Here is a 26,490-nt window from a genome sequence, read left to right as displayed (position 1 = left end):
CCTGGGACTCTTAGTGTCTCAGCCACTTTCTCGAGTTTTGGTTTTTCATCATGGAGACTCTGAGGAGGTCGCGGTAAGGTGGTGTCACCGTGTGTGTGTGTGTGTGTGTGTGTGTGTGTGTGTGTGTGTGTGAGTGACCGTGTCGGGATGCCGGGACGTGTTTCCTGGCCGACTGGATTCTGAAGAGAAAGGCGTGCAGTTTCCCTCCACATCAGGGTTTGTCTGTAAAATGGGGGAAAGCATTGATTTGTCAGAGAAAATGTGAGTAACTCGGACAAAATTCTTATTTGAAAAAGTGGACTTCAATGTCCCTTTTATCATCTGAGGCGAGTTTGCAGCCCCTAAGCTCCGGGCGCGTCTGAGTTTGGGTTTTGCTCGCGGCTTCTCCGTCCCAGTCGTGCGCGGCGTGTGAAAGGGACGTTCTCTTTACAGAGGTTTCAGTTCATTGTGTGTTTGCTGCGGAAAACGTTCTCAGTCGGGCCACCTTGTCGTGCCTTGTGAGCTGTTTTTAAGTGGTAACGTTTCTGTCGTTGGTATTTATTCCAGGGAAACAAATCGAGTCATCAAACACGAGACGGCTTGTTAAACGCGTCTCCGAGGTGCTTGTCAGAGGTCATTGTTTCTGCCTCGCGCCGCTGGTCTTAAAGCTTGCGCTCTTCTGCTTTTATTCGAAGAGAGGTTCGCCGGGCATACACGGTTCATGCCGCAGAGTCAACACTGGCTGTCATTTGAGTTTTGCTCAAAATGTGAACAAACCGGGTCAGAGTGAGCTCTGTGGTTCACACATAAAAATTAATGGCACGAACAGTGAAAGACCTTCCCCAGCGTCACGTAATTATAGGTAATACAGATGAATGAGTTGAACCTAGTACGGGTTTTAAAAACCCAACCTACCCGCTAAATAGAAGAGTCTAGGCAGGGCCCGCGTCCCCCACAGAGGGGGGACATGCGTGCATCTGCAGCCGCAGACCCCACGGGGCGGTCTCCGCTGGGCCGGGCGCCTGGCAGAGGCTCAGACCCAGCAGCCCGTCCCTGAGAACAGCCGCCGGGGCAGAGAGGCAGCCGAGACTTCAAGGGCAGAGCAGGTCGTGCACCTGTGAACACAGGCCTGCCGCCACCTGAGAGTCAGGGGCTTCAACAATGGGAAGACGAGACTCTGAGTGGACGTGGTCCCCCCAGATGCCGTTGTCACTGTTATCACAGTTCCGGGCACCCAGGAAGGCCATTCAAAGGTAAACGCAAGGAGTCGATCTTCGCTCCTTCTTAAGTAGCTATTACAGCCGCTTAAACTCTCCTTCACCTGTAGGTCCACAGTCACATCAAATGAGAATAAAAGATGTGAATTAGAAACTGCTGTCCTCCTGCCATTTCCTCCCAGAAGGCCACCTGCCGTCCACTCCGCCACCTGCCGGAGCCATGGAACCCGCGTCGGCAGGCTTGCTGCACGGCAGAGGCGTTACCCTCGCAGACACACCTGGGGGAATGAGGAAGGGACTGAACCACACGCATGGCCCCAGGTTGGAGGCAGCCTTCATCCCCTCTTGCTGAGCTCGTCTTTAACAAACGCATGCTGTGGTTTATAATGGCTCCGGCGGCAGCATCGGCCTTTCAGACTCCGGGAGAGGAGCCCGTCTGTAAGCCAGAGGGACTGGTGGTCAGCAGCCAGGAGCTCAACAGTTGTGGCTTTGAAATGACTTTGTAGAGACCAGCACAGCACCAGCCACCTGGAGACCCTCCCCTTCTGAGTGTGTGCCCACGTGGGCCCAGGACAGGTCTGTGGGATGGATGGATTCTGAGGACGTACTGGCATCTCTCTGTGCCCCAGGTTTCTGCAGCAAGCCTTCCAGACGCTGCTCCGCTCTCTCTGCCCTCAAAGCTGCTCTCACTCCGACCACATGGATGCCGTCATCCCCAGAGTGGGGACGGGGGCGGTTAAATGCAAGACGAGGTGTCTGGCCCCTCTCAAATCCCTTCAGGGCTTCTCACACTGAATCTCAGGACCCGGTTCAAGCTCTGGGCCCCGACCAGGCCATCTGCTGCCTTCTCCCCACTGACCAGGTCCCCCCCACCCTCACTCACCACCCCACAACCGACCCCCACACATCTGTCCCTGCCCCTGACACACAGCGTGTTTGCCTCCCCCCCCCCCGGCTGCCCTGCTAACCTCACCAGGCTCTGGGCTCCGAGGAGCTGCCCCCAGGAGTCTGGGAGGCCGACTCTCCTGCCTCTCAGGTCTCAGGTCAAACCTCTCCTCTTTGGAGAGGGCTGCCTGACCTTCACCATGAGCACCCCGTCCGTGTCATCACACACCAGACAAACGAGAACACAGGGACAGTCCTCACAGGCTGCAGGGCGAGGGGACACAGAGACTTGGCATGTGGAAGCTTCAGAAAGGGTCAGCAAAGCCAAGGGCTCTGTGACCTTCAAGTGAGGTAAGGGTGTGGATTCTTCACTGATTTGACCACGAGGAGCTGATGGCGTACGAGGGCGTGTGGGGGCACAGTGGACAAGGGCCAGAGGGACTGCCCGCAGGGGCCTGGGAGCGGCCGGCTGCTCCGTCCCGCCTGGGCCACGCCACTCGGGGGCTGAGTGTGGGGCCTCAGGGCTGGAAAGAGAGCCGACGCCTCCCTTCCCAGTCCTCAAGCTGCTGTCCCCTCGGCATGTCCCCTCCTCGAGAAGAACAGCTTTTCTTTCCTTGGACCTTGTGGGGTTTGGGCCCGTTACTGGAACCTTCAGACACCGGGGCTCACCTCCGAGAGCACAGACCAGGCAGGAGGGCGGCACCCGCTGCCCGCCCTTTACAGCCAACTGTCCAACTGTCGCCGTGGCAACGCGCAGTCCCTGCGTCTCCCTGCATTCCCTCTCCTCCCTCCCTCCTTCTCTCCTCCCCCTCCCCCCCACTGTGCTCCCTTCCCCTCCCTCCCCTCCTTTTTCTCCTCCTTCTTCTGGTCTCTGTGATGAGCAGCCTCAGTGCAGCCTCTCGGAGCCACTGGGTCCCTGCCCCACAGAGACCAGGCAGCGAGGCCACGCCGTGCGCTCACTGCCTCCAAAGCCGTCGTGGTGGTAAGAATAGTGTCTGGTTAACAACCAACGAAGGAGAGTTAACATGAGCCTCGTTTTACAAAGCACGCAGGCTTTCTACCATTCCACTTAGTGCCTTTAATAAAGTGTCTCTGCGTCGGAGGGAAACTGAAAGAAATGTGGTGTCCGTTCCTAAGAAAAGATGGGTGGGATGAAGGCTTTGAACTTATTATTCCCGTCACGACAAGGAAGGCGGTGATTCTTTGTACACTTGGACTGTTGACAAATTAGAGGCTTATAATGGAGAAACCATTGTAGTATCTGGTATACTTATCTTAAGTTTTAATTGGACTTATTAACCTCCTTGCCTCCTCCCCGGGGTCTGGGTTAGGAAGTGAAGAACCGTGAAGAGATGAAACCAAGTGCCCGCCTGGCTGGCTCCCTGGCCCCTGGGGCTGGGCCGGACTCGGGGGCTCCGTCCCGGGCAGTCTGCGCGTCCCCACCCCCGCCCCGCCGCTCCCACAGTGACCTGGGGTCGGGCCACTAGGCGGGAGCTGCGCCCCAGCCGGCGTCCCCTCTGAGACCCCGGCTGCTGGCGTCCTGCTCACGCCGGTCTGTGCCACGTGGGCTGCCGGGACTCTGCCAGGGGCCCTGCCGGCCTGGCCCCTTACTGCGTGGTAGGGCCTCTCTGGGAAGATCTTGGGAGAAATTCCTGAAAAACCCTAATGCCAGAAATAGTTCCGCCCCTCTCGAGCAACTGCTTTTTTATTCTTATGAAACGGTGACCCGCACAACGGACCAGTCCCCATTCCACTGTGGCTCTTCGAAAGCTTAGGGCCAAATTCACATTCCACTGGTCACGGGTCACTTCTATACACCTGTTTTATTCACCTGTTCCCGGCCACGGCGAATGCCTCCGAACTCTCTCTGCCTCCCGCCTGCCTTTAGTTTGTATTTAATATTCTAACCTCTCTTTATTCCCGTTCTGGAACCAGGTAAATGATCGCACTAGAGAGACAGTTAAAATTATGAAAGGGAACAGGGGTTATGATAGTAACTTTAATATAATTTTTAAAGTACTGTAATAATCACATACTTATTATGATGAATGCGATGACAAAAATATGTCAGCAGACCATGGAGAACTCTTAAAATCTTCGTTAGCTAGCATTTTAGGAGAAGCCATTTCGAGGTGGCAAAAAGAAAAAGAGTGTCTATTTCCCACAGTATTTTTGTACATGTTCTGTTTTCCGTGGACGAGGAACGAGTCGCTGGGCGGCCCGTGTCGGGCGGCGGCCGCGTCCCAGAGGAGGGAGGTCCCCGGCCGGCAGTGAGCGTGCGCGTCCGCGTGCGGAGAGACCGGGGAACTGCGGCAGGGGCGCGGCTGGGCGAGGGGTGTGCCGGCCGCCGGCGTCAGGAGACCCCTGTGATTGTCCCTAGTGTGGACCCCGCTGGGAGAGGTGCCCCACAGAGAGGTTTAGGAACCTTCCGGAGTCTGGTCTGCTGGACACAGCAGAGGGGTGAGGGGTAAAACCCTCGAGGTCACAGGACCGGAGCACACAGGGCCCTGCCGGCCACAGGGGGACTTGGCGCTGTGTTCTGTACGTGTGTACAGCGTGGTTTTCACGTTTTTACAGGACTCTGTGGCTAGCCACACGGATGTCTTTGGAAGGTTTTGAACGGGCGTCTGAGGCAGGAAGATCCTGTTTAGAGAGACGCAGTCCGACTGCCGGACAGAGGACAGTCAGTACCCAGGAGGGTGGGTGGGGCCGAGACCCCAGGCCAGCTGGGACTTGGGGTGGCCGGGGCAGGGCACGTGCGGTGCTGGAGGGAGGACAAGGACCTCGGCTGCCGTCTGCTCGGTGGTGGGGCAGGAGCAGTTGTGCCGGAGAGGGGCCGGTGACATCCCAGACAGCTGATCGTGAAAAAGCAGGTGGCCGCCATGCGGACTGAGGCTGGGCATGGGGGGGCGGTGAGCCTGGGGGAGGGGCCCAGAGTCTGTGACCTGCTCACTTGGTTTTGAGATGCACTTTAGGCCTCGTGAGTCCGCAGTCCAGCCCCAGGAGGGGACGCGTGGTAGCCTCGAGGCGGCCTGTACAGCCGTGGGACCCAATGACCAATCAACGGACCAGAAGAACAGACTCGGTGGAGAACTCGTTTCTCACGTTTTTAGATGCCACCCAGCTGCTGCTGCTCTCGCTCCCAGTTGCGAGGAAAGTCCTCTCGTTTTCTCTGAGACAAAGAACGAGCCACTGGGCGTGAACACGCAGAACCCACTCCCTGGCGTGAGCGACACGTTGAAGCAGGGTGACACTGCGGGGCCTCCTTTTGTTCTGACAGAAATGTCCGTGCCCTGGAAGGGCCCTTCCGAGAAATCCAGGACCGGGGGGTGGAGAGCAGATGCCACTGTGCCCCCGGCGACGACTCCTGCCGCCCCGGATGCCTTTATTCCCCCCGCCTGCCCCCCTCCCCGGCTCTGAGTGGGTCTGGAGGAACCTGCTCTGACCTCGTTCACGCGCCCTGAGTCGGAGGCTGTCCCCGTGGCCTCGGCTGTTCAGCGTCCGCCAGCTCTCAGGTCCGCTCGCCGTTTTGGAGGACACAGAGCTAGCTCACTGGTGTTTAGCAGACACGGTAAGCGAATAAAAACAGCCCTGAATCATCTCCTTCCCATCATAGTCCCAGGATTGCTCCTTTTGCAGCCGAGATGGACTCTTCATAAAGCCAAAGTAGTTAAGTCAAAATTTGCAAAATCTGCACTACAAATGAGTTATTACCGGCTCCTCCAGCATTTTAATGTTACATTTTGCTGCTCCTCTCAATAAGCTTTTGATTTCATACTAATAAACTTGTCTTTACTCATGAGTAAAGATTTGCCCGAGGAAATAGGTAGTATCTGAATTCATAAATCCTCGAATGGCCATCGAATTGACCTAAATCAGACATTCGGGTCTCCGAGAGCAGGGCGCAGCGCCCGGAATGCTGCGAGCCCCACGAGGCCACGTGGCCCAGGTGTGAGCGACCCCCTTCCTGCCCCAGCCCGCTGCGCCTCATCCACCGTCACCATGACGACTGTGGGCCAATAGGACGCTTCCTATGGTCATCGCTGTTGTTTACTTTTCATTGCAGGATGTCCCTGAACAGGAGGGGCAATTTTTTGATAGGTGAATCTTAAAAACACTCGTAGATATATAAATATTTTCCACTCCGCTGTCTGAGTCCAGTCAGCATCTGTTTGGATGAGGATATCGGAGGGGCGCGATAGTGAGGTAATGACAGAAGATCCGGCCCCTCCCCAGTGCTGTGTTCGTGACCTATGTTTCATTAATTTGGTCGCGCTGGGGAAGGACCCACCGCTGACCGACCGCTCAGCGGTTTTTGCTCCATTTGGAAAGGACGTGGTCCCTCTCAACAGTGAGTTCCGAGAGGACGACGTGGTTTAGACCAACAGGCAGACAACACGCCAGGTACGGGCAAATGTCCTTTAGTCTCGGGACCTGAGAGCACAGACGGGTGCACTTGCCGGTGACCGGTTGCATGGGACTGAGAAGAGGGGGCTTGGGGTGCCACCTGCGTATACTTGGAAGCACACGTGTCCCCGAGGCCGCCCGAGAGGCTCCGTCTGACGCTCGGTCGCGCTCCCCGCCTCCAGCCTGCGCTCAGACTCCGGTACAGACACAAGACTGTTCCGGAACGTGAGTGGAAAGCCAGGGCCCTCGAGGGGCTGCCAGGGACCCCGCCCTGCTTCCCATTTATCTTCACACTGTATGAGAACCAAAAGCCTAATTGATAACTAACAAGCTATCAGCATACTTTTAAACACAACGCACTTCCCCTGCTCAGGAGCTCACCGCAGGCCTCCGGGGGTCGGAGCCAAAGCAGCCGCCCGTGCACACGGCTTGTCCGGGGCAGTGCCCGCCGACCGCGGCCGTGGAGCTGCTGTTTCTGTCATGGTTTCCCCACACGCGCGGCGTCGTTTTTCAAGGCACTGTTTACAGATATTTAACTTGTCCCTCAAGTAAGAACATTCGCTCTACAAGGTGATTTTAAATTTCAGTGCCAGGTGCTGCGTTTGACACTCTGGCTGTGGTTATTCTCGCCACACCCTCCACGAGGACTGTGCTTGTCACAGGAGAAGGGGACTGTCCCACCGCTGCCATCCTCCACGAGGACTGTGCTTGTCACAGGAGAAGGGGACTGTCCCGCCGCTGCCATCTGAGACATGCTCACTCCATTTGGAGGGCTAATGCTTTACTCCGTGGATAAACGAGACCTCTGTTTCTTGTTTTATTTTCCCATGTTTCCTTCCTCCCATGTTTTGTACATTAGCAACTTCACAAGAGAGGCAAAGTAAAATGCGTACAAAACTAATAGTTGTCTAACCTTCAACCCACGACTCAGGAAGGCGCCGGCTCACCCACACTCACCATGTCCCCCGCCCCGTTCGCCACGATGACGCCGCTTCTTCCCACAGCTCCGTAGGCCTCGGTTATGTTTACTTAATTCCCGACCGTCACGATTTACACACCCCTGTGTACACAGCCTCCCCTCTCCTCGGGCTCTGGATTAATCTTTAAGTGAGTTTATTCCACAGGTAATGACCTTCCCGGACTGGGAGCGTGCGTGTTGCACCTGACGTTCAGAAATCGTGCTTCGTGTTTCTCATGAAGAATCAACTCCCAGCCTTCGAGTTTGGATTTCCGTGTTTCGGAAGGAGAGGAGCACTCAGCCGTGTTTCCAGTTGGGCTGCAATGGAGCTGGGGGTGCGGAGGCCTGAGGGAGGGCGTAGGTAGGAGCCGAAGGGCAGGGGCGGCCAGCGCAGCCCGCGTGAGGATGCAGAACTCCGGGACCTTCTGGACGCTGCTGCGGTGGCCCCTGGGATTAGCCCCTGATGTCTCATCTTAAACCCGTTCGCTGGACACGCTGTCCCCACCGGTCTTTGTCACGGGGATGAAGCCCTGCATGTCTGAGTCCACGCACACGTCTGTGCTGCAGTGATTCCAGGCCCAGCAGTGTGTCTGCAAACCATGCACCCATGTGGCACAGCCACGCCACCCACAAACGGTGCTGGGGGGCTGGGGATCGTGGCAGACGGAGGGGCCGCTCGGCCAGCTGAAGGGCAACGGTGTGTTCCGTCCAGGAAACCAGAATGACCCCCTCGCCGCCATCACAGGCTGCCACTCCACCTGTTCTTACACCTCGGCCCACACGCTCTCCTGGTCAGTCTCACCTCCTACAGGTCGTGCAGTTGAAACGAGCTATTTGTCCAGAAACTCCGGATTGAAATGCTCCAGCTGCCCCAGAGTCGCTGCTCTGCAGACACGTGTCCCAGGGCAGCCCTCGGACCAGGCACCAGGCCGCCCCAGGACCGTCACGCGGTCGCAGGGCCCGTGTCCATCCTCAGTGAAGGGACGTTGGGCGGAGACACGGGCTCAGCTGAGAGCCCTCCTTCCCGGCGGCGCCCCAGCTTGTGGCGCTGGGTTTGCTTCGCGGGCAGAGCACGGCCTGCTCGGGCGTGGACGCTCCGGGCAGTGACCTAGTGCCGGGCTGCCGGGTTCTGTTAGCACCGTGGCGACGCAGGACTAGGCGGCCGCCCTGGTCTAAGAGTGATCTTCGCAGTTTGTCCTCTGTCGGGTTTTAGACACTCGGGTGCCTTACACTTCCATCTTAGAAGGAAGGTGCCAGCCGGCAGGCGGAAGGTTTCTATGACTTTACTATATTCCTCAGAGTTCTACCTGCAGGCCTGGCTTTTCATCATAACTTCAGTCCTGAGAAGCTGTAATTACCCTGAAGCACATGCTTTTCACACAGTCTCGGTTCTGAATCATAGCAGTGACCTGAGTTGATGCATATTTATTGGGATCAAATGGATATTATTTTGTGCTTATAAAGGTCTCACGAGAACAATTGCAATTATGTGGCCATCAGTTACGGACACCAGGTCAGGTTCTAGAAACTCTGGGATTGAGTCCTGCCAAGAGGACACAGAGACAGATGGACAGACAGACAGACAGTCATTGGCCAGTATAAACCCTGGGACATACGCACTCTGAGCCAGCTCGAACAGGGCCATCTATGCAAATCTCCAGGAAGAACATTCTATCACCTAGCATTTGGGGCCTTTAATTTAAACTTCAGTCTAAACAAGCTGCTAAAGACTTAAAAATGGCCTTTCTCTTCTGACCTTTGGAGTAAGAAGCTTTGGATGCAGTCCAGGGGGACAAATGGGCTGAAAGAACGGTCGGGAGCGAGTCCGCCTTCACAGGTGACTGTGCAGTCTCTCTGTGATTCCTCCTCAAGTGCCGTCGTCCATGGTCTCAGAAGTTTTCATGTGAGAGTCCCCAAATAATCTGCCTTCTGTCATTTCAACTGGAAAGAAAACTCTTTAAGTTACCAAGCTAACACTCCCATGGATTTTATATTTTCTTCTGTAGACAGACACCCTTTGTCTTTCAAAGGCACCCTTTCCTTCAAAAAGAAAACCAATGTGGGCTGCCAGCCTCTCTGTGAAGCTGTTTGGGTGAAGGTGTCACGCATGACAGGTCAGACCTGGTTCTCCAGCCACCGGGTCGCCCAGGAGACCTGAGGCCTGGACGCAGTGGGGGTGTCCTGCCCCCGCCGTCCGTGGCTGTGCTGCGCCCGGGGTGTCCTGAGGTTTCGTGTGTCACGGGGACTGGCTTAGACTCACTGCTCCGTGCTCCGGGCCTCCGGTTATTATCTTGCGTCCCCGACCCCGCCTCCAGCCACGTGGGAAGGGTCTCAGGTCAGTTCAGTCGTTTCCCCCAGAACAGGCCTGCGGCCTCCCCCGCATGCGCAGTGCAGAGAGAGCAGAGGGGCTCTGCACAGTCAAGGGGGCGCTGCGCGGGGCTCCGTCTGTGACTCGGCCCAGAGGGCCCTCGGGAGCACCGGGCGCAGGCCCTGGAGAGAGCCAGGGCCTCGCCTCCTTCAGACAAAAGGCGCTCCTGGCGAGGCCGTGCCAGTCTCGGAGCCGCACTGCTGCGCACGACCTCGCCGAGTAGCTGGCTGTTCCCACCAGGCTGCGACGACGACGTCATCTTGCCGTGGGCACTGAAAACCAGTTATTTCCGAAGGAGCCGGGCGAGAGCCGGAGCGCTCCCCGAAGAGCGGGGCCAGGCCTGCGGCGCTGGCGCTCCCTGCGCCCGCTCTCCGTCCGCTCTTCCCCTGGTTCATTTCACCCGTTTGCTTCGCTGTTATTGTTTGTGACATTTTATCGCTTTTGCTTTTCTAATGACATTAATAAAATACATAACTATAAAATAGCTGCCCTGAGATATTTATCGAGCTAAATCACACGTGATAAGAGGATCTCAGCACTTCTCTGCACAAACGCAGACCGAGGAACAAGTGCGCACCCCTGTGGTTGGCCTGCGAGCCGCCTGCGAGCTGCGCTGGCGCCCTCTGCCGTTCGGATAAGGCTGTGCGCGTCCTCCGCACCCAAGTCTCTCCTTCCACCCCACGCCCGTGGGTTGCAGACCGGGTCACATCCGTATTCAGGTTCAGAGTTTTCGCTGTTCTCTCAGCAGTAATCGGTCTAGGTTTCACTCCTTCTTAGTCTCTGATCCACAAAAATACATTGGAAAATATTGAGGTAGGGAAACTTGTACGAGGATCAATGAATGTGGAAGAGTGTTTTTGCCGAACGAAGTTAGTTCCTTTATTGCAGTAAAAATCCCTCATCAGACCAGAAAGAAACAAGTTTTCTTGAGCCTCTCTGCACCCTACAGTAGCAAAGGTCTGGAAGAGGCGTCCCATTCAGAGCCGGTGGTTCTGCCTGGTCACTGGCCGGGCGGGGATGAGGTTACGGGGTCTGAGAGCTACACTGTCCAGAGGGAGCAGGGAAGGGGCGCCGAGCCCGCCTCAGCTTTGACGCTCAGCGTGAGCTCAGGAGTGGCGACTGAAGTGGGAATAAGCCTGCGGCCCCAGCCAGGGCCCACGGACCGGCGGCCTAAACACACGCCTGTGTTTTCTGCCAGCGCCTAGTCCCAGAGGCTGGGGCCGCTGGGCTTCCCCACACACTGTTGGGGGCAGGAGGGGGGAGAGAGACAGAGAGAGACCCCTCTTCTCCAGACCTGTCACGGTTCGGCCCCGCCCTGATGCCGTCATTCAGCCTTCACGACCTCCCTAAGGGCCGAGCCTCTGTGCAGAGTCACGTTGAGGGCCACAGTTTCAACACATGAATTCGGGGGCTACAGTTCCACCCGGAACGCCGCCTGACATGGTGATTGTACTTCTCAGGAATTCCAAACTCAGGGGAGGAACTGCCCAAAGCTTCTCTGCCACTCTGGGGCCTTGGCCTGCAATATTTCATGGTTGTTCTTATTCACCTTTCAGATCAGCATTTTCATGACCCACCTGTCCAACTACGGGAATGACCGCCTGGGCTCGTACACCTTCATGAACCTGGCCAGCTTCGTGCAGAGCTGGACCAACCTGCGGCTGCAGACTCTGCCCCCGGTGCAGCTGGCCCGCAAGTACTTCGAGCTCTTCCCGGAGCAGAGAGACCCTCTGTGGCAGGTAACCGGGAGTCTCTGGGGTGGGTCAGGGGAGGGGAAGGAACCAGGAGGGCGGAGCTGCGTTCGAGTGCTGCTGGAGGCGGTGAAGCCGGCATTTAACATGAGCTTCTTCTTTGTCCAATCGTTTTACTCTCTCCGATGATACACTTTGACTGTTCCATGACTTGTCTGTATTTCTTTGCTGGCTTGTCTTTCTGAGGTTTTGTCCATTGGTTCAGTTGGTGGGGGAACTTTTGCATTCAGCTGGGCTCGGGTGGGCTAGAAAACAGAAACCAGAGCACTGTCACCAGACAGCCCAGAATCAGACTCCAAGGCGGATTCATGCGGCACAGAGGGTGTGAATAAATGCAAAAAGCCCTTTTACCTCCTGCTTCACATGGAGTCTGTCCTCACTGTGTCTTTCCGCTCCTTTGGATCGAGCCCATCTTTCCCTGGGGTCAGACCCACTGATAAAAGGGGCCGTCAGAGTCGGGACTGCTCTTCAAACAGTCCAGCCCCACCGGGATCCCCAACCCTCGGCCGTTAGTGAGAAACGCAACCTCCCTCCCCGGGTGCTCTGCACGTCTCCTAGACGGGGCTACCGGTGCCCCCACCGTGGGGCCCTGACAGGGAGACCGGAGGACTGTGAGCGCCATTGTCGCGGTGACATGTTACAGCCTGGACGGCGACCTCTGAGCATCCTGGGGTTTTGCCCAGTGGTTCACTCCTGCCGGTGTGACTCCCAGGGAGGGGCCCCGAGAAGTGACGGTGTTTGTCTAAGAAAACGTGTTGACCCACGTCCAGCGTCACGAAGAAACGCCTTTCCTCGGCTTGTGCGGAGCCCTCACGGCCGGGCACCCTGGGCCTCGGCAGCCTCCCGAGCAGATGGACGGCTCAGCGGCGGACACGCGGCCTGCAGGCCAGGGGTCCGTGGCCGAGAGCAAGCTTGCCGGGCTGAGCTTGGGGAGTTCACTGCGTCTGGCGTTGGTTGGTATGTCCCCCTACTTTTAATTTGACTACGTTTCTCTCAGAGCTGGATGGAATGTGGAGAATTCTGTGGTTCCGCAGAACCCGCGTTTGACCAAATGGCCCAAAGAATCGTCATCAAAGACAACTTATTTGACAGGTTTCACCTTGAAAAATTACTTGTCAAAAAGACATTCTAAATGGAAAACGGCTGTGAAGATACTGCTGTCTAATATTAAGACATTTCAATATAGAAAACAATCAAATTGAAAATATTCCCTTTGGCAGACTCTACACCGAGCTAACCTCGGCCCCACAGAGAAAACACCCCAGTGAGAACCGCAGCGGCCGGTAGAGAAGATCGGCCGAAAGTGCCAGCCTTGCGGTTTAGTCCCTCGAAGCGCCTTTGCCAGGGTTGCTGGCGGTCTCGTGGGAAAGCAAGAGAACAAACACCGCACGCAGGAGACGGTCTCCAGACAGCCTGCGGGACCTGGGGCTGGAGGGAGGTGCGGGTGACGGACCAGCAAAGCACAGTGTTGTGGACCACATATGGGGGGGCCGTTTTAAACACCGGGGTGAAAATGTCATTGTCTCAATGCCCAACACGTGTTGTTTAGAAAGAATTTTGTGAGCACAGCGTTTGAATTCACCAATACAGTGAGGCCCGTTCGCCAGCCGGCGAATGTTCCCCAAAACCGTGTCCCTTTCCTTTCAGGGCCCTTTCAGTTCTCCCGAGTGTCGAGGGCTGGGTGGTGCCTGAGGGTCACGGCCACGGGTGGGAGGGCAGAGCAGGGAGGCCGAGGTGGGCAAAGCTGGACGGTCCGGAAAAGGTGGGCATGTCCGGAGTCCAAGGAGGGCGGTCCTGCCTCTGGGGGGGCGGGAAGGGCCAGAAACTGCTGTCAGGTGGGTCGGACCCCAAAGGCTGAGGAGTAGAGACGGCATCTCGGTGGCCGTGGTGGGTCAGGACGTGCCGTGGAAACCAGTGCCGAACCACAGCAGGGTCTGCCCCTGGTCCAGGGCACACGCACCTTCGACCCTTCGCCCTGAGCCATTCCCATGGCCTCACTGTTGTCTCTTGTTGCAGAACCCGTGTGACGACAAACGGCACAAGGACATCTGGTCCCGGGAGAAGACATGTGACCACCTACCCAAATTCCTCGTCATCGGGCCACAGAAAACAGGTGAGACTCGCTGGCACACTTCTCTCTGCCCTGAACAGGTTGTCCGGCAGCACCGCCGGACCGCTGCTGGAATGGCAGACACCCCCTCCCCCACTGCACCCCCATGGTCCCCCGGCCACTGCCCGCCCTGCCGGGAACCCGCTCTCCGTCCGCGTGGTCCTCGGATGGACCCGGGCACTGCTGGAACCAGACTTAGGGACAAACATCGTAACAACAGATGCCGAAACCATCCAACGATGTCTATTTATTGACAACTCTGAGTTTACGTTCTGCCCTATGACTTTTAACTTCTGCTTTCTGTGGCTTGGCCTAATTAACTCCTGAGTTCAATTATTTTAAAAAGTGCTTGATTCAAACAATGTGACCCAGCGTATTCCAGCCTTGCAGCGATTGTTTCAGCTGTCGTTGTTATTACTTTCCCATGTTCTACATGTGTGTGTGCGTGTATGTGTGTGAATAATCATTAAGCGTGAGTGTGGGCTGGGCTTATTTCCTGGTGCACCTGAGGCTCTTCAGCCAGGTTTCCTCGTGGGCCAAAGAGCAACGGTGTAGGAGAGGGAAGTATTTCAGCGACCAGATGGCATTTTTAATTAGAGTATTTTACACGTTCTTCAGGACGTGACAGTTTTATACACGTTGCTCATGTCCCGATTAATTAAAGTTTTTACTGAGTTGCTGTATTCCGAATTCGCTGCCTCTAGAAGAAGCGTCTTCATCAGCGAGCACACCAGGCGTAGCCCAACGAGCGATGGCGGTGCATTGGGCGGGCCCACGGGGCGGGGTGACGTGCAGGTGTTTGTGGTGGGGTGGGCAGACGTCCAGGGGGTTGTGGGCAGGAATTTCCGGACCGCTGGGCACTGGTGTGGAAGTCTCCTTGGGGACGGAAATCGCAGCAGGACAGCCAGGCCCCTGTTCGGCTCCCATCCTCACATCTGCCGTCGCTGTGGTGGCTGTGGTCGAAAATGGCGTTAATTTCCTACCGAAACCCTTGCAGTGGGGCTAACTCTGGAACAACTATGGAGGAAATAAAACAGCCCTGCATTGTAAAATTATGTCAGAAATTTAAGGACTTATCTTCTACCATTTGTCACAGAGTGTGACTAGTTCCATCGGAAAACCTCACGTTAGTATGTCAGTGTCTCCTCTCCCTCCTTGTCTGTGTTTAGAGACAACAGCACATTCAGATTTTAACATGTGACCCACCGGGATGGAAATAATGAAGCTTCTAGCTGGGTTGTGGCTTTCCCAAGACAAAGTAAAAACAAAGGTGATAATATTCTATACGCCATGAAAAGGCTTCCCGGTGTGAATAGCGGCTGGGACTGTCCTTAAAGCCCACCCTGTCACTGTGGGAGGGAGCCCACTCTCCAGACTGCTCCGGTGGGCAGAGCCACTACTTTGGTGGGCGGAGCCACTGCTTTGGTGGGCGGGACTGCTGCTCTGGTGGGCGGAGCCGCTGCTCCCCTGGAGGCTGTGGTACCCAGGAGCCTGGGCCCAGGTAACTGTAAAGGTCCTGGCTCCATGCGAGCTGTCAACTCACGGGTGCCTCGGGTGGCCCATGCCTCAACACGAGATACAAACTGGCCCCCCGGCTGCTGTTTGGCAGGCCACCAGGTGGAGCTGGATGGACGTGAACCCCAGGTCTCCGTAGCAGAGCCCTGGGAGGGACCCTGGCAGCGGGACCTGCTCCAGGCCAGGCTGAAGGCTTGGAGAGTCCCCGGTCGGCTGGGGTCCTGGGCACAGAGAGGCACCCTTCCTGGTCCTGGTTCCGGTCCAACTGTGACATGACCAGAGTGGGGGAGGACTTCCCAAAGGGTTAGATTGAGCACAGGGACCCTCCAAGCACAGGCACCCGCCGGGACTCGTTTAGAAGGCCGGCCCCGGCCTCGGCGGGCCAGGCTCCTTCCCACAGCGGACCGGCTCCCCCGGGAAAGCCCGGAGGAGGTCGGTGGTGTGTAGAACGGAGTCTCCCCTAGAGTTGCCCGAAGGTGGGGGGTCTCTTCCGCTTCCTTCCCGAGGGTTTGTATCAGACACTGGACAAAAAGGAACGAAACCCGGGATAATAGCCCTCGGGCGCCATGCTGAGGCAGTGCCTGGCTTCGAAGGCCGACTATCTGAACGTCCGACCACACGCTGGCGCCCTGGAGGAGGGGCTTCCCCTGTCCTGTCCCAGCCCCGTGTCCCCCTGGTGCACAGGCAGCTCAGAGCCCACAGGCTTTGTCTGCGTGTTGGAAAGCCCCCGCCTCTTCTCTCACAGTGGGAGGGACCCGCCTCCCCGGGCTTGTAAGTGCCTGCTGGCTCAACCCAAACCCACACACACCCCTTTGGTGCAGGGAAGCCAGCAAAGGCCTCTTTCTGATGGAGAGTTGTCACCGCCTGCCCTCCCCATGGGGAGTGCACAGGGCAGCGCCAGCAGACGCTTGCTGGGGGACTGTGTTCTATCTCACTGACCGGGGGACCCAGCAGGTTCAGGGTCTCGCGGGATGCCCTCGGTGCTGTGGCCCCGGACCCCAGGAGGGCACTGGGCCCCGGTTCCCGACATTCCCGCTGCAGTGCCTGCTTGGGCCACTGGTAACATTAACTCACGAGTTGCGGCCAATAGAATCGTGCGGACCAGTGGATAATCACCCGGTTGCCGTCACATGAAAGGCACCTCACCGGGTTTAAGGAAATCACCTGGACTCAATGCTACGTCTCGAGTGCAAATCCTGCCGAGGTAACATTCCTCTCCCTCCAACCGCCCGCTTCCCTGCAGGCACCACGGCCCTGTACTTGTTCCTGCTGATGCACCCGTCCATCGTCAGCAGCCTGCCCAGCCCCCGCACCTTCGAGGAGGTCCAGTTCTTCAACGGGAACAACTACCACAAGGGCATCGACTGGTGAGGGAACGGCGCACCCTCGTGCAGCCCCCGCACAGCTGCGGGGCGTGTGTGTCAGGCACGTTAGACACTAACTCCTAGTGACGGTCGTCTCATCAGCGCAGCCTCTGACTTGGTCTGGATAGTGCAGTGATGACGATACGTTTCAGGTCAATTAATGTGCTAGGGTGTCGAAGATTATGGGATGTTTTCAGGAGAATTATTCATGAGGATATTTAAAAATCTCCTTAAACATATTATTATTTCACTGCACCTAGAATGTTTTGAAACTAAACACAGGATTTGTCTTCACAATGACGCCCAAGGAAAAAGTAACCAGTGCGCTGTTTTATTTCGCAGTCCAGGACACATGTCCTCCTTGGCCACATGGATTATAACCAAAGCTGGTGTTTGTCACGCCATTGACGGAGCGTTTCCCAAACCAAATCCATGCTGGTCACACAAGCACAGAAAGGGAACGTTAGTTTGCATTTGATCACTTGTGAAAAGATATTTAAACCACAGTATTTTTTCTGAAATGGAATAGAATAAACCTGACAAGCTAAACGGAACAGACCTTCTCTCTGGGGCATTCCCTCGATTGACCCTAATATTCTGAGAGATTGGGTCCCCGGAGTCCAGCCCCCAGGCACACAGGGCACCCGGAGGGCAGCCCCTTCTGCCACATGGGACAACCGTGACCACCTCCCAGGAACCTGCCCCGTCAGACACACCCACTGAGGACCAGGGAGGGTGGGTTCCCTGGGAGCCCACTCTCGTCCACTCAGTAGAGACTTGTCCCCTCTGCCCCTAGGATCTCACTACTGGAGTGAACCATAAAAACACTAGATGCACTTTGGAATCGCAGGCAAGTCACTAAAGGCCGAGCCGCGATTGCGGGTGTGAGTTCAGGGGGAGGCAGGCTGTTGGCAGGACTGAGGCTGAATCTTTCACCCCTTCGCACTGGGGGGACATCCTGACAAATGTCAAAGGGGAAAACAGTGTCACCTAGGCATCTTTCTCGCTCCCTGTCATTTCTGGAGCATCGGAGGGTCAGAGAGGTGGTGGGTGAGCGGCGAGGGGGGTCTCACTCGGCCTTAAACCTGGCCGGGCATCAACCTCAGAACATGCCGGTCCCACACGGGGGCCGCCCCCCCTGCACACGGGAGGGAGCCGGCCAAGGGCTGCCGACCACAGGCAGGAGCCACCAGGCAGACAGACGCTCCTGCGCTCACGGGGCGAGCCCACTACAGGCACCGGGGTGGGGGGCAGCACTTAGCCCCTCTGACCTCGCCCCCGCCTCCCCCACGCTCCTTGGAAGACGTTTGCCTTCGAGTTTGCAAACATAAATTTACCGTTTTGAGTTGTTCACTAGGCAACACGGGGTCATTTGCTGTTTGCCAAGGGTAAGCTTAACTTCTCCGGGTCTGGCTTGGCCAGCACAGAACATCAGCTGAAGCTCATGGGTTTTCTCTCTGTCCCAGTGGCCCGCGGGCTCCGCCCGGCCCCTCCCCTGCAGGGTCCATGCAAGCAACTCTGCAGAGTAGACAGCATTTCCACTCTCCTCTCACCGACATTAGAACTGGATGGAGGGGTGGAAGGGCGTGCAGGTCATCTCACGTCCCTCCCACCTGTGGCAGTGCAGGCCTTGCCTTCAGCTGGTCCTCCTCTGCCCTCAGGTACATGGACTTTTTTCCAACACCATCCAATGTCACTGGCGACTTTCTGTTTGAAAAGAGCGCGAACTATTTTCACTCGGAAGAAGCGCCCAAGCGAGCTGCCTCCCTGGTCCCCAAGGCCAAGATCATCACCATCCTCATCGACCCCTCGGACCGGGCCTACTCCTGGTACCAGGTACGGGGTGTCGGTGGTACAAAGGCGGGGGCAGGGAGACTCGAGACACTCAGAGGCCAGAATCAGAACCTGGTGGAAACAGGGTCAAGGGGGAATCGAATTGCCTGGATGGCGACCAGATGGTGACCGAGTGCGGCAAACCCCCAAACATCCCTGCATTGCTCAGTGGCATTTCCTCGCAGCGCGGACAAGCAGCGCAGGGACTGGCCTCTTGTAAAACCGCCCAGGTCCTGCGTTCTGTCGCCGCCGGCCGAGAACCTGTCGACAACGCTGAGCAAGGGCTTTCTGTGTCCCCGTGAAAAAGTCACAGCACAGGAGACAGGAGTGGGGGGCGGGGGGCGGGCTGTCGCTGTGACCTGCTGAGACGGGGATGGGGAGCCTCGGCCGTGCTGCTGGGGCGGAACCGGCGCCGAGAGCAGGCCCTGCTGGGATGGGTCTGAGCCCGGGGCAGATGTGGGCATCAGAGCCGGGCAGCTGCAAGACGTGGAGGGACCATGGTGACCTGTCCTTCCCAGGAGCTGAGCACAGGGAACCCGGTGAAGCAGAGGGGAGCGGGGCAGGCAGCTGCGGGAGGAGAAGTGGCATGCAGGCCAGCTCGGGGTGCACCGAGGGTGGTCAGAGGGACACTGACCAGTCGGCGGCAGCGAGGCCCCGTGGAGGCCGGTGACCTGGGCTTTGAGAGGTGACCATGGACATATACGGAAATCCTAGCACCACAGGCATGTTTGAGTATGTTCATGGCATGTAGAAAGCAACACCAAGGTAAAGAAGGCCACAGGGGATGTTCAAAGAACATAGCAGGATAACTGGCCATGGAAATGTTTCTTCTTTCTTTTTCTTGACTTTTCCACATTTCCCCAGTAAATACGTGTGACCCCAAACTGATGGTGACAGGCAGTCTGCCGCTCCCCCGTGCCTCTGAGAGCGACCCTGCCCATGGGGGCTTCTCCTGGTCTACTGGGAAGGGTTCTGAGCCTGGTGCTGGAACACGGCAGTGGGGTGAGGCTGCAGGACAGGGAACCCTCAGTAGAGCACAGGAAAGGACCTCGGGCAGCGTGGACGCAAACAGGACAAGCATCAGGGACAAGCATCAGGTGCCCTGTCCTGATGTCCTGCCACACGGGGACATTGGAAAAGTGTCAGAACCCACAGAGGCAGTTGTCATGGAACCGTGAGCTCAGCGATGCATGGGCCCCTGCAGCCAATTTAAATCTCCCGTCAGAGCGCCCAGTCTGGTCCCAGACACCCTCTCGTCTGGTCGGACCCACAGGGAACCCTAGCGCCCTCTCTCGTCCTGGCCCACACGCTGAGGTTTGCTGCCTGCCGCAGCCGGTCTGCACCCCCAGTGTCTGTGCGAGGCTTTGCTCTGCACCAGCAGTGTGGCAAGGCCTGGGTTTTGCTCCCAGCACTTCTCACCTCGGTTTTTATTCTAAAGCCGGTTACCCGTGTGGGTCAATTTCGTGGAGTGAAGGAGACACGCGCAAGCATGCCGACCTGCGCCAGCGCAGGGGACGGGGTCTCACGTTGGCTTTCCCCCGGCAGCACCAGCGCTCCCACGAGGACCCGGCCGCCCTGAGGTTCGACTTCTACGAGGTGGTCACCACCGGACCCCAGGCCCCGCCCGCCCTCAAGGTCCTGCAGCACCGCTGCCTGGCGCCCGGCTGGTACGCCGTCCACATAGAGCGCTGGCTGGCCCACTTCGCGGCTTCGCAGGTAACTGCCTGCTCCTGCATGTGACCGTGCCACGGACAGGAAGGGGTCAGCATGGCAGGGGGTAGTGATCTGTGACCCGAAACGGCCATGCCTGCGGCAGGAAGGTGGTCATACGTGTTCGATGTCAGCCATGGTGTCCAACGTGGGTGAGTGGCGTGAGCCCTTCTCGGGATCTCCCTTTGGCAGCAGCTGGCCCCCACGGGTGATCCCTCACACAGGGACTCCGAGAGTCCCAGGCAGCCCCTCTCAGCTGCAGGCGGAGCAGCCAGCTGGGCAGTGGCCCGCAGGACCTGTGCGCACCCTGCGTGCCATCGCCCGTGGGGCTGGCACAAGGACGCGGCTGCGTGTGCGTTACTTAACAAGTGTCCACCTCGCGCCCCCTCCCCCTCCAGACCAGGCCAGGACCGGAACCCCAGTTCTCGGTCGAGGGCTGTAGGAGAAGAGTGGGGAGACTTCCCTGTGAGCCCCACCGTTTCTCAGCCCCGGGCTAGTTCTCGGGACTTCACAGGCCGGACGGTTATCTGCCCACACTGGTGGGAGACCGGGTTTCTGCCGGACCGCCGAGTTCAGAGAACACTGTGCTTGCTTCCGGTTTCCGGTCTGGTCCGGGAGGGTCCCAGACACGCCAGGGCCCGTGTTAACCGCCACTTCCTCGGAGAGGGCGGCGAACGGCATCAGTGCTCTGGGCCCTGCCCGTTCCTCCCGGCCACACCGCGGGTGCTCCCCGCGTGTCCAGGGAGGCCGCTCGGTCTGGGCGATGTTTTGTTCGGTTTTGTTCCTAAAGCGCCAGTTTTTGACTTTGCAGCTGCTCATCATTGACGGACAGCAGCTGAGGTCGGACCCAGCCGCCGTGATGGACGAAGTCCAGAAGTTCCTGGGCGTCTCCCCGCACTACAACTACTCCGCGGCGCTCACGTGAGTCTGGGCCCGCTCGGCTCCCACTGCTGACGTCATAAATGACGCCTGGGCGGCGTGTACGCAGCCTCGTTACGTCCGGCTGTGGACGCCTGTGACGCACACGCCATCACTGGACTCAGAAGCACTCAGAGCGGTGTCCTCGTCCCCAGCTCGTGTCCCTCTTGACGCCACGCATCCCAAATGGCCTTTCCGCGAGCTTTCCCGTGTGGGTTTGGTTACCTGCCCGCTCTGGGTGCCCTAGGAGTGAGGTTGCAAAGGCGGGAAGCTCCGGTCTCTTCCTCCGGGTGACTGACAGGTTAGCGATAAAGTGCTGACGATATCGTCGGCTCCGTGACCGTGGGCGGGGCTTCAGCCCGGGGTGGGGGTGGGGGATACCTGCACCCCTGCCCTGCGTTCGCTGCATGAGGCCACCAGGTCAGGCCAGTCGCGCACAGTGCGCAGCCACTGCGGTTGCGTGACGGGCCATCCCCAAAGCCACCAGCCTGCAACCCCGGCCACTCTGTGGGCTGGAAACTGAGCCTGTCCCTGCTTGTCACACCTGAGGCCACTGCAGGGGAGATGCCAACATCTGGGTGTGACTTGAATGGCTGGGAACTAGAATCTTCTGAAGGCTTCTTTTTCACCTCCTTAGTCACATTTATTCCCAAGTGTTTATTCTTCTTGATGCAGCTGCAAATGGGAGTGTTGTCTCGGTCCCTTTGCAGCAGCCCGTCACTAGCGTGCAGGGACGCCGCAGACTGGATGTCCAGGCCAGGCCCGGCCGTTTCGCCGAGTTCCTTTGTCAGTGCGGATAGGTGTTTGGTTGCGTCGCGGGGCTTTCTGCGTGTGCACCCAGGACAACCCCCAGTCGATCGCGGTGCACGACGCTGTCCTGTCTGGTTGGGTTTGAGGAGGATTTTTGCATCCATGTTCTTCTGGGACGTGGTCTGGCCATTTGCTTATTTGGGTCCTTGTCCAATTTTGCTGTCACGATAATGTTGGCCTTACAAAACGTGTTGGGAAGCTCTCCGTTCACTTGGTTTTGGGGAGGCGTTTGAGAAGGATTGGCCTCTTTGAATGTTTGGTAGAAGTTGCCAGCAAGGCAGCTGGGTTGTCTGGCTCAGGGACCCTCATGCTGCGATCATTACTCCAGCTGATGTCCCAAAGGCCCCGTAAGGTGCCCTCGCCATGTCTGAATTCTCTTCCTCTGCAGCTCCCTCGCTGAGGGACAGCTGACCGACTCGCTGTCCTCTCAGCCCCGTCTGCTGGCCACGCCTCAGTGGGTCCAGTCTGGAGGGCAGCACGTTTTGCCCCCTCGGGAGACCATGTCCCACCCATCCTTCCCGCCTGCTCTTCCGTCCTCCACTGGGGCGGAGGCCCCGTGCCCCTCCCCCTCCCCCGGGTCGAGGCCCCTTGTCCAGGGAGCTGCTCCACAAGCAGCTGTAGTTCGTTGTGTCTGAGGGGAGGTGAGTCCAGGTGTTCGCCACCTTGACCCGACTCCTTCCCCACATCCTTGCCCACGTCTCTGACTCTGGGACGCGGACGGATCAGAGGCCGAGCCCGGTGGGAGGACGCCTCTCACGAGGCTTTCCCGCGGTGTGGTGGCCGTGTGGTGGCCTCACTCTGCGGGCGGCCTGCCCAAGGGAGCTGGGCCTTCCTGACCTCCAGGGCCGGTCACTCAGCATGGCTGGGGCCACACTGTTGATTCCACCCGAGGGGAGGACGGGGAGCCCCCCTCCCAGGGACTGTGCAGGACAGGCCTCGTGGCCGTCATCTTGGGAAAATAAAACCGCGCCCTCATGTAATTAAAATGGAAGAATGTGAACAAGCAAAATGGCAAACAGAAGAAAAAATCTTCAGGAAACCAGAACATACCAGCTTGCGTGCCCGACACCCTTGTTTCAGATGGAGCCAAACAAGCCCATCATGGACTTTCCCCACGGAGGGCAGGTTGGAGTCACCAACCAGATGGCCAGAGAGGTCGGGGAGGACAGCTACGGAGCAGCAGGGATGGGACCAGGCCCTGCCTTGTCTGGGAAACAGCCCTGGTGACGTTTCTCTGGCACAGGAGCCGCCGCCAGCAGGCAGCTGGGGTTGCAGCTCCGGCCCAGCCGACAAGGCAGCCCAGGCTCCATACTGACAAGGGCTTGTCCCTTCCACCCCTCTGCACCGCCAACACAGAACGGCTGTCCCGGTTCACCAGGATGGTGGCCTGTGGTTTGGCAAACCCGTCAAGCCCTGCTTTGAAGGAAGAGATTACGGACAGGCACAGACACATGGTTTCTGGCACGTCTCCTGCCACCAAAATCACTGCAGCAAACTTCCGTGTGATGAAAGAGCTCATAGCATCCAATCCATGTCCTAAAGGCATCTGTCATCTGAGAGGTCACATCTTCATTTCACAGTCCCCAGCCCCCTAAACACAACCGTGGAGCACGGACGGGCAGCCCTCATCACGGACACCACCTGCACAGGCTGTGGATGCACAGGCCAGGCCCACGGTTGTGATGGCCTGATTGGAAGATGCCCTTCCCCATTCCGGAAGGTTCTCCTTCCTCGGGCTCTACAAGCTCCGCCTCAGCAGCTGCTGTGGCGAGCAAGGGACCCCGCACCCCCGGGAGCAGGAGACGCTCCCAGCGAGCCTGTGAGTGTGTTGGCTGTGTCACCAGCACCGCATTTCACTCCCGAGGCGGAGCTGCAGGCTGGGACTCTGTGGGCCGGCTTCCTGCCCGGCTGCGCAGCAGGCAGGACTGTCCTTCCTCTCGGGGAATGAACAGAACCCCGGGGAGGCCCGTGCCAGGCACGGAGCACATGGAAAAGCAGGTGGACACGGCTCTCTCCTCCTTTGCCCTGTGACGCTTCCATAGTAACTGAGGACACGAATAAGGACAACCCGGACCACGAGGGTCACATCTCTGAGAACACGTCGGGCAGGAACCTCGAGGAAAGTTTCCCCGTGACCGAGTTCACACGCGTGCAGAGGTGGTTACGGCGTGCCGGGATCAGAGCCGAGGGCCAGGCAGCAAAGCATCCCGCAGCCCATGGACTGGCCTCCCAGTCGGCTGGGCCTCGGCTCTGAAACGTCTCGGGGCCGCAGGACACACGCCCCCCACTCATTGCCACACACGTCACCCACCCCAGAACAGTGCCTGGCAGCGCCCTTCTCCGGCTCCTTCTCCCTGGGTCCGGTCTTGTGCGTCCTGAACGGCATTCTCGTTCCAACCTTGCTTGCATTCTCAGTGCAAGCAAATTGATCAGAGCACAACTCTTCTTTTACTTTCATTTTTGTGACTTTGTGCGGCCCCGGGCGCAGACTGATGTGAGTTTGAACAGCACAGGGACAGGGATGATGTGCTGGGGTCGTCCCTGTGCCCCCAACACGGACCCGAGGGGCCCTTGCGCTGCGCTTGTTGTTAGCGCGGCCGCGCCCCCGCCGCCCCCAATACATGTTCCGTCTGACACTTTGAGACTGTCCTGAGCCGAGGTGTAAGAAAGTACGGTGTTTTTCCGAAGTAGAAAGTTTAATTCATGTTCATACTCTCAGAATGGGATCCACATTATATTCAGTCAGTTCAGTGTGCGGGGCAGGGCCCAGGGAGGCCTACAGCTGTTCATGTGCAAAATGAAACCACGATTGACAAACAATAACGCGAAAGCCAACTCCGCTTTGTGTGCTGAAACGCTGACCTATGCGGGCTCCACCCTGATGCCACTGAAGGATGCGAAGTCTGTTAATATATTTATACAAAGAAAGCATAGCAATGAGTAAATCAGTCTTCTAAAGGGCCTTTAAAATGGGTTACGGTTTTGATGATTAGTCCTTGATCTTTTATGGGTGAATACATAAAATGTGGAACCTAATAACTTTAACATAAGATTGGACTAAAGGTGCCTATCTTCACATTTCATTACAGCAGAAATGTTCTGAACTGTATAAAAATACGCAGGTTGTTTAATGTCAAATAGACTCTCACACCAGTGTGGTCCGAATCAAATCACACCGAAGCCGTGGGTGGGACCGGGCAGCTTCCCTCTGCCTGCGGGTGTCCCGCACACACCGTGTGGTGGTGCACTCTCCAGGGTCACGCTCACCTCCGTCTCCCGCAGGTTCGATCCCCAGAAGGGCTTCTGGTGCCAGCTGCTGGAAGGTGGGAAGACCAAATGCCTCGGGAAGAGCAAAGGCCGGAAGTACCCGCCGATGGACCCCGAGGTAACACGTTCCCCCCGCCCCCCCCCAGTCTGGGGCAGAGCCACGTCAAAACGAGCAGGAGGAGCTTGCTCCCCTTCTCTGCTCTCGCGCTGCTGTCAGTAGTTTTATGCACGTAGCAGACAGACAGACAGACTGACGGGACAGCGCTCCATAGGCGTGTGCAGACGCTGCTGGCCATTGGGATGCACCGAAGCATGAACACTGACGGCGACCCCTCTCCCACGTGCGGGAAACAGGCGCTTTGGGACTGAGTGTGATGATGTGGGTGACATGTGCGTGCCCAGAGCCTGCAGGGACATGGTGCTGAGGCCAGCGGTGGGCAGTAGCACGTGATGGAGACACACTCCACCGCCCGGCTGGCACCGGCTGGGCCTGCAGTTCAACTCCCTGCTGACTCCACGGGTCCTGGGCTCCGTCCTGCGAGGGGCCCTGTCCTGCGAGGGGCCCCTCCCCGCCCCCACGCCAGGTGGCACTCGCTCTCCCAGCCTGTCACCTGGGCTTCAGACTCTCCGGCTGCAGCCAGAGGCTCCCCTGCCCCCTGCTCGGGTTCAGCTCGTCTGCCAGAATGGCTCCCGGGACCCGGAGGAACTCGTGGCACCGGCCACAGTTTGTGGGGAAAGGCTGCACCTCAGGCGCAGCCCCTGGGAGGGACACACAGGGCGAGGTGTGGGAAGGGGCCGCCGCGGCCTGAAGGTGCCCCTGTCCCCACGCCTCCCCTGCGTGTCCCCCCACCCGGAAGTCCCCAGAGCACCCCCCATTTCGGGTTTCCAGGGTGGCTTCCTGGCCGGGCAGGACTGGGGAACTCACTGGCCACCGCTGAGTGAGGCACCTCCGGGCCCCGCCCTCCAGGGCTCGGGTGGGGCTGGGGCTTCTCCCTTCTGGTCACAGGGTGACCCTCCAGCCCGTCCCTGGGTGGGGCCTGGAAGCCTCCTCACAGCCAGACGCGAGGCTGCCTTGTCCTCCCTCGCCCGGCACATGCCAGGAGTTTCAGGAGCTCCGTGTCAGCAACCGGACAAAGGCCACATGCGTGTCTGGGGGGTCACAGGACACAGCAGCCGTGGGCCCGGAGCCAGTGCAGGGAGGGAAGGGAGCTGTGGTCCGTGGGGTGTAACCAGACGCAGGAGACGGCACAGACCACAGAAAGGCAGGGGGGTCCCCCAGGAGGGAGGTGGCCGGAGGGGTTGCACTGGGGCTGGGCAGCAGGGAGCCCTGGGGGGGGCGGCGAGAGCAGCTCCCCTAAGGTGGGGGCCGGGGGCGTGGACAGGGTGAGCCCCATGTTG

At 58.2% G+C, this 26,490-nt stretch overlaps 1 protein-coding gene across 1 annotated transcript in view; it reads left to right on the top strand.

Annotated features, from left to right (window-relative positions):
• LOC119037689 (bifunctional heparan sulfate N-deacetylase/N-sulfotransferase 4-like) overlaps positions 1 to 26,490 on the top strand; it is an 85,475-nt gene that overhangs the window by 57,921 nt on the left and 1,064 nt on the right. Inside the window, exons 6-12 of the mRNA XM_037129982.2 lie at positions 11,371 to 11,553; positions 13,582 to 13,678; positions 16,434 to 16,557; positions 18,216 to 18,390; positions 19,933 to 20,103; positions 20,909 to 21,018; positions 25,108 to 25,210. Of these exons, the coding sequence (XP_036985877.2) occupies positions 11,371 to 11,553; positions 13,582 to 13,678; positions 16,434 to 16,557; positions 18,216 to 18,390; positions 19,933 to 20,103; positions 20,909 to 21,018; positions 25,108 to 25,210 (963 nt within the window). The remainder of the gene's footprint in view (positions 1 to 11,370; positions 11,554 to 13,581; positions 13,679 to 16,433; positions 16,558 to 18,215; positions 18,391 to 19,932; positions 20,104 to 20,908; positions 21,019 to 25,107; positions 25,211 to 26,490) is intronic.

Source organism: Artibeus jamaicensis, unplaced genomic scaffold, assembly GCF_021234435.1.
Source record: "Artibeus jamaicensis isolate MK-2021 breed Jamaican fruit bat unplaced genomic scaffold, CSHL_Jam_final scaffold_537, whole genome shotgun sequence".
Classification (NCBI taxonomy): Eukaryota; Metazoa; Chordata; class Mammalia; order Chiroptera; family Phyllostomidae; genus Artibeus; species Artibeus jamaicensis.
The sequence above is the reverse complement of the archived record's forward strand: the minus strand, read 5'-3'. Positions and strand labels throughout refer to the sequence as shown.